Source organism: Notolepis coatsorum, assembly GCF_963971535.1.
Source record: "Notolepis coatsorum genome assembly, chromosome: 4".
Taxonomy (NCBI): domain Eukaryota; kingdom Metazoa; phylum Chordata; class Actinopteri; order Aulopiformes; family Paralepididae; genus Notolepis; species Notolepis coatsorum.
In genome coordinates this window covers 206,437,036-206,454,841 of record NC_140168.1, presented here as the reverse complement: position 1 = coordinate 206,454,841, position 17,806 = coordinate 206,437,036, and the positions used below count along the sequence as shown (strand labels likewise).

Here is a 17,806-nt window from a genome sequence, read left to right as displayed (position 1 = left end):
TTGGAGAATCAAAGCCAACACAATGTAGTCTCCCTAGAAGTAGGGTGTGATTGACAGTGTCAAAGCCTATTTCATTTTTTTTAATCAATGGCAGATATAATTTAGGACTAATGTTGTTGTAGACATTGTATTGATTGAACTCGGTAGAGAATGCTTTGAGTTTAATGTTTTTTTAAATGTTTTTTAATTTAGTAGAATTTTTGCCAGACAACTTGCAAATACACTAGGAACAATGGCAGGTACAACAGAAAGATAAAAAAATATGTGTTTGGTCAACGATATTTTGGGCGGTGAGCCATAGAAGAAAAGGGTCCAATTATATTTGCCGCTAGTGCGCCAGTCCCCTATTCCACGGCAACGGTTGTCAAAATAGCAAGAAGTTACATTTGTTAAAGTTTTGACCACGGTTGCCGTTGACCTTTTCAATGAGACAACAGCTTCATGTGATGTAAGCAAGCAGGAGCGACTCAGAGAAATTCACCTTCCAGGACAGGTGTCCCAGGCTCCTGATTCACTTTCTAAATATTATACTTCTGAAGGATAAACAAACTACTGCTGTGCAGATTTCAATAAAACAGACAATTGTGAGTCAAAGGTACGTGTTTGTTTTGGAATTTGATGTGTCTTCACAGATTTATTACCTTTGAAAAATAAGAACAGTTATGTTGTTGGTCTTTGCCCTCCACAGAATGTTTGGTGAGTTGTTACCCACCATGTTTATGTGCTGCCTTGCTGGAAGAAAGATTCTAAACATTCTGTGAAAAGTTGACATTTGGTCAAACTACACCTGAAGTAATAATTAGAAAATGGCAACATTAGCTGAAAAGTAACTTTGACACAGAAACATACATTACACCGAATACTATTGCTGTATCGTTTGTTTATACTTCAGAAGCATTATATTTAGACTTGGTCCTCAAAATTAATGGCAGTGAATGAGGAGCATGACACCTGGCAGGAATGGTGGTGTTGACAGCAGATGACAAGGAGAGCAATGGTTGCTAGCTTGTTTGTAGGTGACTTTAGATAGAGGTAAGACTGTTCTACTAGTGTAAAATAGGTTTCACACTTTAGCCTATCCTTCCTATCATGATGACTGTTAACTTTCAAAAGCTTGCCTCTCTGTCTCTGTTTGTGCCTGTCACATCCAGTAAAATGTACCTTTTAGGGATCGATAAAGTCCCTTACTTATACCTAAAAGGACAACACTTTTAATTAATATGACCTGTTTGGTATCCAGTCATCATGACATTGTATTTTACTGTGCTTACATCACAGTTCTCTTTTCTGGTGCAATAATGTTTTTTCTTTCAATTTCTTTTGACATTTCGCTAGCAGAGATGAAGACACCAGCTGGTAAACCAGACCCTGGAGACCGACTGCGGTAGAATCCTTCTCACCCCGTTTGAAGCCAAAGACAACACCATGTATTGTCTCCGGTAAAAGCCTGCACCCCCCCCACTCTCCCCTCTTTCTATCCAGCCGTTAAGAGTGAGGACACGCGCACAGGCACGCCGCAGAGCAATGGGTTTGGACCAACCCTGCATGGATATGGTGGAGTGTAGGCCCATATTGGGCGCCGCCGCCTGCAAGACGCAGGGCCGCCAGCGGCTACGGAGGAAAATGAGGCCCATGCGAATCCTGGGGTTCATCCTCAGCCTGGTGGTGCTCAGCACCGCCTCCTTCTCCTTCAGTGCCTTGATCTGGAGCTCGGGGGGCTTCGAGCCCCTGCTCCCCAGCCTCCACCAGTCGGCCCCCCACAGGACTCTGCTCTTCACCCAGCACCAGAGGGACCCCAACGTCTCCGCCGACACGCCCGTGGCCATGAAGTCGTCGGCGGACGGCAACGAGAGCCAGGGGGGGGACTACCCCACGGACCTTTTCACCCTGAAGGAGAGGCGCCAGGGCGCGGTGGTGCTCCACATGTTCGGCATGCTCTACATGTTCATCGCCTTGGCCATCGTGTGCGACGAGTTCTTCGTGCCGGCGCTGACGGTCATCACAGAGAAGCTGGCCATCTCGGACGACGTGGCGGGCGCCACCTTCATGGCGGCGGGCGGCTCCGCGCCGGAGCTCTTCACGTCCGTCATCGGCGTGTTCATCTCGCACAGCAACGTGGGCATCGGCACCATCGTGGGCTCGGCGGTCTTCAACATCCTCTTCGTCATCGGGATGTGCGCCATCTTCTCCAAGGAGATCCTCAACCTCACCTGGTGGCCCCTCTTCCGCGACGTCTCCTTCTACATCGTGGGCCTGATCATGCTCATCGTCTTCTTCCTGGATAACTCCATCTCCATGTGGGAAAGTATCGCGCTGCTCTCGGCCTACGCCACCTACGTCATCTTCATGAAGTTCAACAGCTCCGTGGAGGGCCTGGTCAAGGGCTGCATGACCAAGAACCAGGTGGTGGACGTGGAGGTCCAGCCGAAGGTGAGTCCCCTCCATTTGTTCCTTCCCCCCCACTCCCCACCCTCTCCCCCTCTTCCTCTCCCGACAACATCTCTCGGGCGACAGGGGGGAAAGGAACCCGTCACACATAGTTTGTCTTCTCAACGGATGGAATGATTAGAATCTTAGGAGAATGTCAGTGTGAGAGATGTAGGTGTGCAGCAATACAAGAGCTTTGATGCATTTAAAGTTGCCAAGCAACTGATGTAGCCTTCTACACCCATCCATACACACCATCCGCACAAATACACACACATACACACACATGCACCATATTGTTTTGTCATTTTAGGCAATACAAACAGTACATTGCCTAGTGAACAGAGGCATGTCTTCCTGAATTTACTCTCATCACCTAAATTACATTTCCAGTGATTGAGATCCATAAATTGGTCTATCACCAGTGTATGTCACTAATGTTCTATGTCTTAGTGGTATATGACTAATCACTGATTTAATCCATTGAAAAAGACAACAATATCATCAACAACAACAAAAAACCTGCTATATTTCTCTTGAAACTGACTTATCTATCCTACAATTAAAATGGACCTGTATGTCCCATTGACAGTGTAGAGTAGCTTCAGCCATACGGTAGTTATTTTGTGGGACGGATGCGTCACAATGCTGTCATACAGTATTCCACATCAAAAGGGTTAAGCTTGACAAATTACGTCAATTTTTTTTTTTTTTTAATTATATATATATATATATACTGTATATATATTATTATAATTTTTTTGTATTTGATTTAATTCCTGGAAATTGATGGAGAAATTTTTGATATCCTAATGTTGAAGAAATGTGTGTGTGTGTGTTATGGTAAATACAAGAGGCATATTCCCCATCAGGTTGGTACACATGAGACTTCTGAGGCCAATCATCTGTTAATAAAGCTTCTAATACAGTGAATAGGTTTATATCCTAATCCTTGTTTATAAACCTCACCTTAACCCACAACAGAGATCACAACATAGTGCGCGGGGCAGGAGGCACTAAAAAGAATCCTTGTGGCACGTTCTCCTCGCCACATTTACCGACCTGATGGAGACACGTATGGATATACATCGCAGGAAATGTGCAAAAATACCACACTTTTTTACTTAACCCTTTCACTACCACACTACAGAAGGTTAACCCTTTCACTACCACACTACAGACGGTGTAGTGTGGTAGTGAAAGGGTTAACCTTCTGTAGTGTGGTTGTGAAAGGGTTAACCCTTTGTCGGCTGGCAGTGAAAGGGTTAACCTTCTGTATTGTCGCAGTGAAAGGGTTAACCCTTTGGTAGTGTGGCAGTGAAAGGGTTAACCTTCCGTATTGTCACAGTGAAAGGGTTAACCCTTTGTCGTCTGGCAGTGAAAGGGTTAACCTTCCGTATTGTCGCAGTGAAAGGGTTAACCCTTTGGTAGTGAGGTAGTGCAAGGGTTAACCTTCCGTATTGTCACAGTGAAAGGGTTAACCCTTTGGTAGTGAGGTAGTGAAAGGGTTGAACCCTTTTTATCCTTGATGGCGTGTCACTGTGCCCACCTGTGATTCTAAGACCGTACTTTGTTGTTGACATACAATGAGATCTGTGAGCGTTGGTGCGGCGGTCCTGTAGCAAAATGTCCTCGATGGAAACAATAGCGGGAGCGGAGGAGGCGTCACGCGGCTCCACGTTCAGAGCTCAATGACACTCGAGGGCAAAGGAAAAGACACTGTGGCGCAATTTGATGCCGGTGTAGAGATTATCCGGGATGGATTTAGACTCTTTTGTGACACGGCATGGGAATGAATTTCTGAGATATGAACCCCGGCGGGTTGTAGACTCTACTGTAAAGCTGAATCAGGATTTACTCGCAGCGTATGAGGGATATTTAATCTGTGGCACACAAGACGCAGACTCAGAACGAGCTATTGAATGGCTATCTAGAATCCTCTGTCTCAAGGAGGCCGGCCAGCAAGAATTATTATTCGATTATGTGCCACGTAAAATGTAATTATTATTATTATGCATTTATTATATATCTTTAAATTGTTATTTTTTTTAAAATTTTTGTCGTATTCAATTAGAATGTCATTCATCTGAATTGAACGTCACGCCATAGGAACTGTGCAACCATTTTAAGGGAGGTCGTGCCGCAGCATTGGAAGGGTCCCAGACTCCCAGGTGACCTTGTCTGGGTACTGAGCCGTTCTGGGTACTTCGAGCAAGAGTAGTGTGTGTGTGTGTGTGGAGGGGGAGGTGCTGAGGAACAAGAGTAGTGTGTGTGTGTGTGTGGAGCGGGAGGTGCTGAGGAACAAGAGTAGTGTGTGTGTGTGTGTGTGGAGGGGGAGGTGCTGAGGAACAAGAGTAGTGTGTGTGTGTGTGTGGAGCGGGAGGTGCTGAGGAACAAGAGTAGTGTGTGTGTGTGTGTGGAGGGGGAGGTGCTGAGGAACAAGAGTAGTGTGTGTGTGTGTGTGTGGAGCGGGAGGTGCTGAGGAACAACTCATCTTTTGCTGGCAAAAAGAGCGGGAGACAGATGAGTCGGTCAAACCTCGCCGTGTCTCATTTCCCTCATCCATCAGAGCAGATAGAGCCTCTCTCCTCTCTGATGCCGCTGAGGCATCGACCTCTTAAAGGGCCACATCACCAAAGAAATCAACAACAACGCCGATTTTATTTTGCGCATAATCTCTCGCACGCATTCCAAAAACTCTAGATTAGATAACGCACGTTCATTTAGTTTGACGGTTATTGAGAGTAAACAAGTTTGATTATGGCCACCACCAGTGATGTCGTTGAACCCTTGTGTTGTGTTAAAAAATAGCAATAGTCTTTTCTTATTTCTTCTCATATTTTCTTATTATATTGTTTACACTGTTTATTCTTTCTCATATTTTTATATTCAGATAAAATTGTATTGCCTATATTTATGTCTTTCTACTATTATCCTGCGGTTCCTGCCCATACTAGGGATGGGCATTTGAAAGAAAAATCCAGATTTGATTTTTTTTTATTATCTTTTTTTTAAGTTATTTTTGTTCATTCACGTATATATGTTTAAGGAAACCAACAAACAGTTATAATCGTACACATACATGTGAAAAGATATGTAAAGGAAAAAAAAGAAAAATAATTCATAAATATTTATAAATTCGATTTGTTTCGATTTTTCTCATAGCTCACGCACATCCCTAGCCCATACCTGTACCTCCTCTCCCCCATGCTGCTTATGATGCCTGAATTTCCCCAAGGGGATCAATAGAATATCTTATCTTATCTTATCTTATCTTATCTTATCTTATCTTATCTTATCTTACCTGTAGATCCGGCACAAAACGAGTTTGTTCGAGATTTTTTCTTTTTTCTTTTTCTTATCTTCCCCCCCCTCCCGATTTTTCTCCCATCCCACTGTTAGTCGTTATGCCAATTCCCAACCCCCTTCCTGGTTGTTGCGCACTCCCCCCTACTGTTGGTCCGGGAGGCCGGAGACTGTCACATGCTTTCCTCCGACGCATGTGCAGCCAGCCGGCAGCCAGCCTGGCAGAGCAGATTCTCACCGGGAGAGTGTAACGTGTGGAAGGTCACACTACCTCCCTCCAGATCCTACCCTCGCTGTGCAGGCGCCCCGACCGAACTGTAGGGGTCGCTGTCCACAACGCCCAGGACCCACCCACCAGCTTCCCACCCCTAACACTGCCAATTGTGTTAGTATGAACGACCAGCCAAGCTGATAGCAACGCCGAGAGCTGGATTCGAACCCAGCGTCTCCAGCGTTGATGGCGAGCGCCTTGTCCACTACACCACCTAGCCGCCCTTGTTCGAGACTTTGATCTTACAGTGTCGATAGAACGACAGCATCTCGTCGGCGTATAGGTCTGCATATCGTCTGGTATAGGTCCCGCCCACATAGGAGACAGGAACGGTTCCATTTCCACCCCATTGGCGCTACTTTAAACGCGTTCCTTTCTATCATCTTTCCTGTTTATAGTATCTATTGGTAGTAGGTAGGCTATACCACCACCCAGCTTAGAGTGAGACCACAGTCTCTGTACAGTAACTGCAGTTGTTTAAGATAAGATAAGATATTCCTTTATTGATCCCCTTGGGGAATTCAGGCATCATACCAGCATGGGGGAGGGAGAGGGGGAGGGGAGGTACAGGTAGTAAAAATAAAGTGAATAAAGTGATTAATCTAATTAAATTAGTATTTTTTTTATTAAATCAACTTTCTTTAATGAATATAACTCATCAGTTTCATCAAATATAAATAATCCAATAAGGGCAAGGTTGGTACGAAAGTGATGGTGACGTCTTATAGTATAATATTAGTGTAGCCTAAACTTTATCTGCAACTGTGAAGAAAAAACCCATTGGTTTAAACTAGGGCTGACCTTCGAAGCTTTTTTTGGCAATCGAAGCTTCGGGGCCGAGCTTCGATTTTAATTCGAAGCTTCGAATTTTTTTTTTTTTTTTTTTTTTTTTTTAATCTTATGTTGTGGGACTTGTACAGCACTTTCGTAAACGTTGTTGTTTTTAAATGTGCTCTATAAATAAAGTGGGTTGGATTAATTAATTAAGTAGCCCCTTTCGTGACTGACGCATCCAACAAGGTTTCACTCGGCTGTGTGATTTAATTCAAGGTGGATCGCTGTTGTCGTTTGAACAACTTCAGATTTCATGGGAACTACCAATCCCCCAAATCAAGAATGTTTAAGATGAATGAAGTAAGATTTTGATTATTTGAAATATGGCCTGTGTAGACTAAACTATGCACAGAATTATGTCAGTCTACAAGGTCCGGATTCTACATGGTCCGGCAATGTAGACCTTGTAGACTCCACTACAGACCAATTATCAGTGAATGTTCATGCATTTTTAAGAAGGGCAACTTCCACAAAAAAACAAAGAACTCACCAAAACATCTCAGTAGCACCTTATCTAAATGTTATATTTCATATATGGAGATTCATATTTATTTATGTATTGCATGCATTTCTACATTTTATTTCCTATTTTGTTTATTCATCCCAGTATCTTTCTTTCTTATGTGTGGAATTCTACAAGGTGCGCGCACACACACACACCTACACACACACCTACACACACACCTACACACACACACACACACACACACACACACACACACACACACACACACACACACACACTTACATTTAGTCATTTAGCTGACGCTTTTATCCAAAGCGACTTACAAGTTCTGTACGACAAGACAGCAAGAAGGGTACAACTCTATCAGCTGAGTAACAATGTTCATCAAAGTGTTGCGTGTTACAGTGTAGGTTAGTTTATTAGGACAAGTGCATGACAGTAAGGTTAGTCACGGTTAGATTTTTTTTTTTATCATTTCAGATAATGGTTGAAGAAGTGAGTCTTTAGTCGACGGCGAAAGATTGGACGGGATTCGGCTGTCCTAACTGGGATGGGTAGTTCACACACACACACACACACACACACACACACACACACACACACACACACACACACACACACACACACACACACACACACACACACACACACACACACACACACACACACACACACCTACACACACACACAAATCGAAGTAAAAAAAAAAAAATTAATATATATATATATTTTTTTAAACTTCGATTTTTTTTTTATGTTCGAAGCTTGTGCCAACGAATCGAACGTTCGAAGCTTCGAAGCATTTAAGACAGCCCTAGTTTAAACAGATTGAATAGACATATATACAAAAAAGATTTATAAAAAAATAAAATATATATTTTTTAAATTTTTTATTTAATTCTTTTTATTCAAATGTTGATTTAGAATTCGAATGTCAACATTATGACGGAAGCTTCGAAGCATTCGGTACAGCCCTAATAATTAACTAACTAACTAACTGAAATATACAGTATTCACATAAGGTGCAGTATGCATAAGGTAGTGTTATTGTCCTTTTTAGGTTCCTAGTAGTTGTAGTTGGATGTCTGGCAGCAGTCCCTGCCCACTGTTGTGAAGCCTGATGGCCGCTGGTATGAAGGACTGGCAGAGGCGGTTAGTTGAGTGTCGGGGGGGTATGAGTCTGTGACCGAAGGTGCTTCTCATCTTGACTAGCTCGCCGTAGAGGGGGTGGGAGGGATTCTCCAGGATAGCAGCCAGCTTCCTTCTCATCCCCCTCTCTGCCATCACCTCTAGTCTGAGCAGCTCGACTCCCACCACGGAGCTAGCCTTCCTCACCAGCTTGTTCAGTTTGTTGGTGTCCCTCGATGTAGCCCCCCCAGAATGCCACAGCATAGAAGAGGACGCTGGCCACTACAGACTGGTAGAATGACTGCAGCAGTCTATTGCAAACATTGAAGGACCTGAGTCTCCCCAGGAAGAACAGCCTGCTCTGTCTCTTCCTGTAGAGGGCCTCTGTGTTGTCCGACCAGTCCAGTTTATTGTTCAGGTGTACCCCAAGGAACTTATATGACTCCACCACCTCCACCTCCTCCCCTCGGATGGTGATGGGAATCAGGGGGGGCCTCTTCTTGCCCCTCCGGAAGTCCACCACCAGCTGTTGCCTGCTGTTTCACTATGTACAATACATACATATACCAGTGTTGGGACATATTTATCATAACATGTACCAGTACTTGCATGGAGGTACACTGTACAAATAAAATAAATCATAAATTATTATATTCTCCAATAACCTTTTTGCATTGCAACTAATTAGAGTTAATATTAATGATCAAGTTCACATCACTCCTATTTATTTGATTCAACTAAACCAAGCCAATGCATGAAGGTTACAACTTGAAAATATAAGTTTAGACGAACTAATGGCTTTTTACAGAGTAGCAGGCTTACAAAGGCTACTACATCTGTTGTAAAACATCTGCTGAAGGCCATGGCTTATATGGCTTCATCACTTAACCGCTTTCCTTTTGTAGTCTGAGTCATGCAGAGCTTAGTCACAAATATTTTTAGGTAAATTCCATAACACCTTTTTTAAAGCTAAGATTTTGTGATGCTATGGGACGTGAGTACTTGCAGACGTCATTCTGAGATTTAATTCGCAAGGTGGTGTGTGTGTGTGTGTGTGTGTGTGTGTGTGTGTGTGTGTGTGTGTGTGTGTGTGTGTGTGTGTGTGTGTGTGTGTGTGTGTGTGTGTGTGTGTGTGTGTGTGTGTGTGTGTGTGTAGGTGTGTGTGTGTGTGTGTGTGTGTGTGTGTGTGTGTGTGTGTGTGTGTGTGTGTGTGTGTGTGTGTGTGTGTGTGTGTGTGTAGGTGTGTGTGTGTGTGTGTGTGTGTGTGTGTGTGTGTGTGTGTGTGTGTGTGTGTCTAGCAGTCACTTAGCAGGTTGCTCAATTGTCTTTTGTTCCTTGGCAATATCCAAAATGAGTGCAAGTACGTTATTACTAGATATCCTTTTAATCTAGGGATATCTAATATTTAATGTATTTGTTTTTTAGTAGTCATCAGACACTCACCGGAGGAAAACGTTTAAATATCTGTCCCTTCGTTTCCGTAAAACGGCATGTTAGATTAGATTCAAATGTATTGTCATCATACAACACAAGTACAGTACAACGAAAGAAGTTTGGCATCCATCCAGAGTGCAAATGTAACAGTAAAGTGCAACAGTAATATACAATGTACAGGTGATTAAACTGGATATTAAATATATAAATTAGTACTACTGAGTACTGAGTAATAGTGCTAATCAGATGTATGCAACAGCAATATGTAATGTTAGCATGTTTATCGTCACGGTAGCTTTCCTTTCTGAAACCGCCAGCGGGCTTGTAGCTTCTAATCCCCATCGGGTCGTCTGGTAAAGAGCAGATACCCAATGACCATCAAAACGTCGACTATCTCTTTTTAGTAGTGGGGCCCGGCCTTTACGGAGAATAGGACGTCGCTTGACATCGCGCCCTTGAGCTAAAAGCACTTGATAAAAAAACGGGCTTCCCTGAAATCATTTGGTACGTTACAACATTGGGCTGTCCCCGTGGTGTATTAAATCGCTGACACGGGCAGAAGTCAGCAGGATGTGAGCGCTACGGGCGGCCCCCAGGGTGACAACTGAAGTGCTCGCGTCTGGGGAGCGGCGGTGGACTGGCGTTGGGGAGATATACCGGGTAGAAATGAAATACGGGGGGCGGAAGTTTGTGCTGAGGTGTATAAATGTACCGTGTCATTTCTAAAGGATGGGCGAATTGGGCGCACGACACAATGATGTGCCCGGCTGTAAATACTTCAGTCAAATAGGAATATTATGGTCGTACTACAGGCAGGGGTTCTCAACGTTTTGATGACGGAGGGCAAATCTATTGAGCGCTACCTCCCAAGAAGGAACGGAACACGGAAATATAATTTGGAATCTTGTCTCGCAACCAGTAGCTGAGCAAGCTTTCAACAAGCTGTCATTCATCACTTGACTGCTTAGCCTAGAGGGGAGGAGGGGGGGCAGTTTTACCTTCTTAACCCTTTCACTGCCGCACTACCAAACGGTTAACCCTTTCACTGCGACAATACACAGAAGGTTAACCCTTTCACTGCCACACGACAGCAGGTTGACCCTTTCACTGCCACACGACAGAAGGTTAACCCTTTACTATCACACTACCGACGGTTAACCTTCTGTCGTGTGGCAGTGAAAGGGTTAAAATTAAAGTACTGTGTGTTTTGTAGGTTGGTTAGGAAACCGGACCAAACTTTGAGAAATGCCTGTTGGGTAAAGGTTGGGCAGCCTATGCGTTGCATCACATGAATGATATACACTAACCATGGCGGGAATCTTGCTTTCCCACAGAACTCTTGCACGCATAAAGCATTTTCTTTAGATGATATTACAAGAAAAAACGAAGATGATACAGTATATCATTACCACCCAAAATAGTTTTTATCATGATGGGACATTTTCGGCCATATCGACCAATCAAAGCTGCGGTGAGCCTCACCTTTCGACAGGGATGGGTTCGCATAGAGAAGGTACACTGAGATGTGTATGTGTGAGTGTTGGTGGTGGTGGGGGGGGGGGGGGGGGGGGGGTACCCATTGGGTGCTAATGACAACATTGGGTGGTGCAGAGACTGGGAGACAAGTGTGGAACCTGAAAGTACCCCGGTCGACCGTGTGATGCTGCACGCTTCCAGAACTTATCTGCAACTTTGTGGCGTGCAGACTAGTGACCTGCTTTTCCATCGCATTACATAATTGATGGTAATATAGTAGGTTCTGTATAAAAACAGTGAAACTTGCTCATCATAGTGAAACCAGGTCTTGTTCTTCATAGTGAAACCAGGTCTTGCTCTTTATAGTGAAACCAGGTCTTGCCCTTCATAGTGAAACCAGGTCTTGTTCTTCATAGTGAAACCAGGTCTTGTTCTTCATAGTGAAACCAGGTCTTGTTCTTCATAGTGAAACCAGGTCTTGTTCTTCATAGTGAAACCAGGTCTTGTTCTTCATAGTGAAACCAGGTCTTGCTCTTTATAGTGAAACCAGGTCTTGCCCTTCATAGTGAAACCAGGTCTTGTTCTTCATAGTGAAACCAGGTCTTGTTCTTCATAGTGAAACTAGGTCTTGCTCTTTATAGTGAAACCAGGTCTTGCCCTTCATAGTGAAACTAGGTCTTGCTCTTTATAGTGAAACCAGGTCTTGCCCTTGGATCATTCCTCAGACCACAGGATTTGTCTTGTCCTGGGGGACAATATGTAACACTGTCAGTACTATACACTCCCGTCTCCCAGCTGTCTGTCTCTAGTTGCTCTCAGCTGGCACCTCTATAGCTGGCACCCCTCCTCCATCACCACCAGTCCACCACCACCAGTCCACCACCAAATAACTTAATAGGCGGTCTATATTATGAGATTACCCACAGTTTCTATTTATGGTGTTGTTCTGGCTGACACTACTTTGTGCCCTCAGTCCCAACAAACCGAATCCACAACAACAAGCCCTCGATCCAATTAACACAACTGCACACACTATGTTATTGCTGTGCCATTACACAGGCTTGAAAGGGAAACCAAATAGGAGGAGAGCAAAATGCATACTGTCTCTCTGGGGCCGTGAGAAGCGGAGGGGGGGTTAAGTGCTGTGTGCATGCTAAGTGGAGGAGGAGCTTTCTGTTTTGTTTTGTTCCTCACAAGGAGAATGAGGTGTCCACTCCCCTTAGTGGTGTTTCTTTATTTCTTTATTGAGACCTGAGGCTGAGAGGGAGATGGAGTAGGGGAGACGGTAGGGAGGCTGAGAGGGAGGCAGAGTAGGAGAGACAAGGGGAGAAGATTCTTTATTGAGACTAGTGATGCACGATATATAGGCCGCCGATATAATATCGGCCGATATGGTAATTTTTTTACACATCGGTATCGGTCCGATATCAAGATAGGGCAGATATAAAAAATATATATATATATATATTATTATATATATTTTTTTTATTATTATTTTCCTTTACATGATATGGTCTTAAATAGTTTCAAAATATCAGTAATTTCTAAAAATAAAAAAATGCGTTTTGGAAAATAGCTCTTTATTTAATCATAAAGTGTTTTCTATACAGAGATATCGACATCAGTAAATATCGGTATCGGCCAGAACAGCAATATTAATATCGGTTATCGGTATCGGCCACAATTTTCACATCGGTGCATCACTAATTGAGACAGTAGGAAGGCTGAGAGGGAGACAGAGTAGGGGAGACACGGGAGAGCAGGTTATTTTTTGATACTGATGTCAATGTAATGTAATGAATGATACAGTAGGGAGGCTGAGAGAGAGACAGAGCAGGGGAGCCATGGGATATAAGGTGCTTTATTGAGACAGTAGGAAGGCAGAGAAGGAGACAGAGTAGGGGATACACAGGAGAGAAGGTTCTTTATTGAGACAGTAGGACGGTTGAGAGGGAGACAGAGTAGGGGAGACAGGAGAGAAGGTTCTTTATTGAGACAGTAGGAAGGCCGAGAGGGAGACAGAGTAGAGGAGACACAGGAGAGAAGGTTCTTTATTGAGACAGTAGGAAGGCTGAGAGGGAGACAGAGTAGAGGAGACACAGGAGAGAAGGTTATTTATTGAGACAGTAGGAAGGCCGAGAGGGAGACAGAGTAGGGGAGACACAGGAGAGAAGGTTCTTTATTGAGACAGTAAGAAGGCTGAGAGGGAGACAGAGCATGGGAGACAGGAGAGAAGGTTCTTTATTGAGACAGTAGGAAGGCAGAGAGGGAGACAGAGTAGGAGAGACACAGGAGAGAAGGTTCTTTATTGAGACAGTAGGAAGGCTGAGAGGGAGACAGAGTAGGAGAGACACAGGAGAGAAGGTTCTTTATTGAGACAGTATTAGAAGGCTGAGAGGGAGACAGAGTAGGGGAGACAGCCAGGAGAGAAGGTTCTTTATTGAGACAGTAGGAAGGCTGAGAGGGAGACAGAGTAGGGGAGACAGGAGAGAAGGTTCTTTATTGAGACAGTAAGAAGGCCGAGAGGGAGACAGAGTAGAGGAGACACAGGAGAGAAGGTTCTTTATTGAGACAGTAGGAAGGCTGAGAGGGAGACAGAGTAGGGGAGACACAGGAGAGAAGGTTCTTTATTGAGACAGTAGGAAGGCTGAGAGGGAGACAGAGTAGGGGAGACACAGGAGAGAAGGTTCTTTATTGAGACAGTAGGAAGGCCAGAGGTGAAGGCCTTCACCACCACCCTACCTAAGGAGTTTTTTTTGGAGCATTCATGTGTGTTTGCGTGGGGGCATGTATATTTTACCCAACGGAGTTTCACTTCCGCGTTGGGTTTGCGTGATCTGATTGGCCACTGACATATTTTTCAGCGCCAATCGCGTTACTCCTAACAATCGCGCCAGCAGGCTGTCACCCTAACCCTAACCTTAACCAACTAACACTTACCCTAACCCTAACCTTAACCAACTAACCCTAACCCTAACCTTAACCCTAACCTTAACCAACTAACCCTAACCCTAACCTTAACCCTAACCTTAACCAACTTCGAAAGAGTCGCCAAGCTTAACCAGTTTGTTAGGAGTAACGCGATTGGCGCTGAAAAAAACGTCAGTGGCCAATCAGATCGCGCCAACCGAACGCGGAAGTGAAACTCCGTTGGGTAAAATATACAGGCGGCCGGGGATGACAATATTCAGGATGTTTCCTGTGCTCTCTCCACTCGGTACATCTTTCTACCAAAATTGCTCCTGTAATCTTGAAGAAAGTGTCCTGAAATCATTTATTAACTGCTCGCCGCTGCTGTTGGCAACTCAACACAAAGTCTTGGTGACATGTTGGAGCTTACATAAACCCCGGCGGCAGTTTGAGGAATGAGTCAGTCAGGGCAGGATAAGGAAGTCTGCTGGCACACAGTAAAATAATACCACTGTGTTTTACTGATAACTGTGTGGGGGGGGGGGGGGGGGGGGGGGAGATAAAGGGGAATGCCAGCCATTTTAAGAATTCACATTATGTTCTCCCTGCGCCCCAGGGCAGTGAAGCTCTCTCCTGAAGCTAGAGATAAGAGAGAGAGAGAACCCTCCGATCAGTGATGTCACTGGGATGTAAAATCGGGGGCTGCTTCGCAGACAATAAATGACTTTATTATGACGCTGTAAATGTTTGTGTGAGATCTTACGAGGAGATTAGTTTTTAATTCAGTTCCAGACCTTCTAACAATGCTAGAATATAAACCTCATTTGGGTGCAAGGGGGCTCACGCAGGTGTTTGATGGCGTCATAAAGTCAGAGTCCCATTCATTGCCTACGGAGCAGCTCCAGACTTTACATCCCAGTGACATCACTGATGGGAGCGTACTCTCTCTCTCTCTTACCTCTAGCTTCAGGAGAGAGTGGTTGCGTGTTCACAGACTCGACTGTCCCGGGGCGCAGGGAGAACATAATGTGAATTCTCATCCTGTACTGATTGGAGGGTTCTCTCTCTCGCTAACGTTTAGCTTCAGGAGAGATTGGTGCGTGTTCCACGAACACGGACTCAACTGTCCTGGGGGCCCAGCCGCAGGAGCATGTGGGAATTCTTAAAACATTCCCACAACTTTCACACCAGATATAATAGGCATTTTACAACAACAGACATAAAGACAAAAGGTACTTTATTATCAATTAAAGCATTGCACGCCTTTACACTGTAATCCTTTCCTTTCTAACAGATGAATTCGGTTTCTTTTTATTACCGGTTTCCTTTCGATTAGATGCTTTTGCGTTAGATTGTCGTCAGTGTTAATTAAAATTTTAAAATGTTTATGACTAAAGATGTTCGTCAACAAAGCTTTTTTTCATGACGACAACGAGACGCGACGTCACGTTAATGTAGACCATGTGACACTAATGTGAGTAAATAATTCATGCAATATCGTTGACAACAACTGACAACAACCACAGTGTATATAAAGAACAAGATCTAATATAAACATAAAGTAACATATAGTACACTATAAACATAAAGTAACATAGTACACTATAAAGTAACATATGGACAGTATACAGGACTATATACAATGTAGACAGTAGCTAAAAAAAAGTGAATGTATGAGTGAATGTAAATAGAGGTAAACGAGAACTTAGTGCAACACTTTTAGCAGCAGTGGTACATAGTAAGTATGAATAATAAATAATGGCAGTAAAATACAATAATACAATAATGGCAGTAAAGTGGCAGTGAGATGATGGATATGGCAGTAAACTAATATGATGTACACTAAATAAATAAACTAATTAATGGCAGTAAAGTAAAGTGGCAGTGTGTGTCTGTGTGTGTGACACAGACACTTTACTTTGTGTGGAAGAGGGGGTTAGTCCAGAATCTGTGGGGGGCAGAGTAAGAGAGAGGGGGGAGAGCTGTGTGTGTGTGTGTGTGTGTGTGTGTGTGTGTGTGTGTGTGTGTGTGTGTGTGTGTGTGTGTGTGTGTGTGTGTGTGTGTGTGTGTGTGTGTGTGTGTGTGTGTGTGTGTGTGTGTGTGTGTGGTGTGTGTGTGTGTGTGTGTGTGTGTGTGTGTGTGTGTGTGTGTGTGTGTGTGTGTGTGTGTGTGTGTGTGTGTGTGTGTGTGTGTGTGTGTGTGTGTGTGTGTGTGTGTGTGTGTGTGTGTGTGTGCGCGTGCGTGTGTGATAAGACTGCGGGTCCAGACCTATAATCATAAGTGATAGTAAGTCTGGGTGGTAATTTTATTTATTTGAGTACTTAACACCCATTAGAGACAAAAGGGGAAAAAAAGAAAATATGAATAAGGGCAAAACATATTAGGCTTGTGGTCATTTTAATGAGGACAGTGGTGGATGAGCCTTGAAGGAGGCGACAGGGACAGTCCACCAAAAAGGGGAGGGGGCTGCACTGGGGGGGGGGGGGTGTCCCACATTGTCCCTCACAAACATACCATTTGTCCCACATTTGGTTTATTGGGATCTGGTCACCCTAGCTGTGATGGACACCTGAATCTCCCCTTGGGGATAAATAAAGGTTTTCAATCAATCAATCAATAAGTCTAACCAGCTAGCACTAACGTTAGCTTTTTTTGTTTAGAAAAAACTCACCCCAACTTGTGAGGCTGTAACTGAGTGGCGAGACTAAACATGTTTTTTATTAAAAAGAATAATAATAGCGGTTAGGTGGCGTAGCGGAGATTGCGTTCGTCACCAACCCCGGAGCTGTGAGCTGGATTCGCCTGTTCGAGCATCAGCCTTTGTTTAAAGGCTCAGTCCTCAATCAAAACGTGAAACAAAAGGGTAGCTGCACCACTGGAGTAAACCAGACCTCTATGTAATTTAATTTAATTTCAAACCTTTATTTAAACTCGAAAGGCAACTGATATTTCCCACATTTACAGCCATGTCCAGTGTACATACAGAAATAAGGACAGTTTGTTTATTCAATTGTAAAAATATAGAATTTCTTCACTTCTCTGGTTTTCCCATTTCTATATAGTGAACGTTTAAGTGTCAATATGTCAATATTTTTATATAGACATGATGTAGGTGACGGGCAACAAGACGCTTACTAAACCCCACTCTTTTGAAATGGAATGAGGCAGAGGCTAGCTGCTTCTAGCTTTGTATCATAGTGGTAAGTTAATTATTCTCATCTATGGGCTAAACTTGGACAACATTGTTATGTTTCAAGTTTCAAGTTTTGTTTTATTTGTCACATATAAGGTACATGTACATTACAGTGAAATGCTTGGTTCTGTATGAGCCTCCTAGATTGTGCTTCATACAGTAAAAATAATAAAGACTAAACACTATACAAAATATACAAAACTAAAGTACAAAATGCTACAAAATGCAAAAATTAGATAGAGATGTAGTGCAAATCTTTTAGTAATACATAGATATAATATGGTGTAGTGTTAAACAGTGTGTAAAGTGTCTAAGTGAATGTTTAAAGTGAGTGTGTGCATGTGGATGTATGTGCAATGAC

The 17,806-nt window shown here is 43.6% G+C and overlaps 1 protein-coding gene across 1 annotated transcript in view; it reads left to right on the top strand.

Annotated features, from left to right (window-relative positions):
• Window positions 1–1,524: 1,524 nt before the first annotated feature.
• The window catches only part of LOC311226797 (sodium/potassium/calcium exchanger 2-like), a gene marked incomplete at both ends in the record, with an annotated part of 156,977 nt that continues 140,695 nt past the window's right edge, over window positions 1,525–17,806 (top strand). Inside the window, 1 exon segment of the mRNA XM_084312201.1 lies at window positions 1,525–2,430. Within this exon segment, the coding sequence (XP_084168327.1) occupies window positions 1,525–2,430 (906 nt within the window).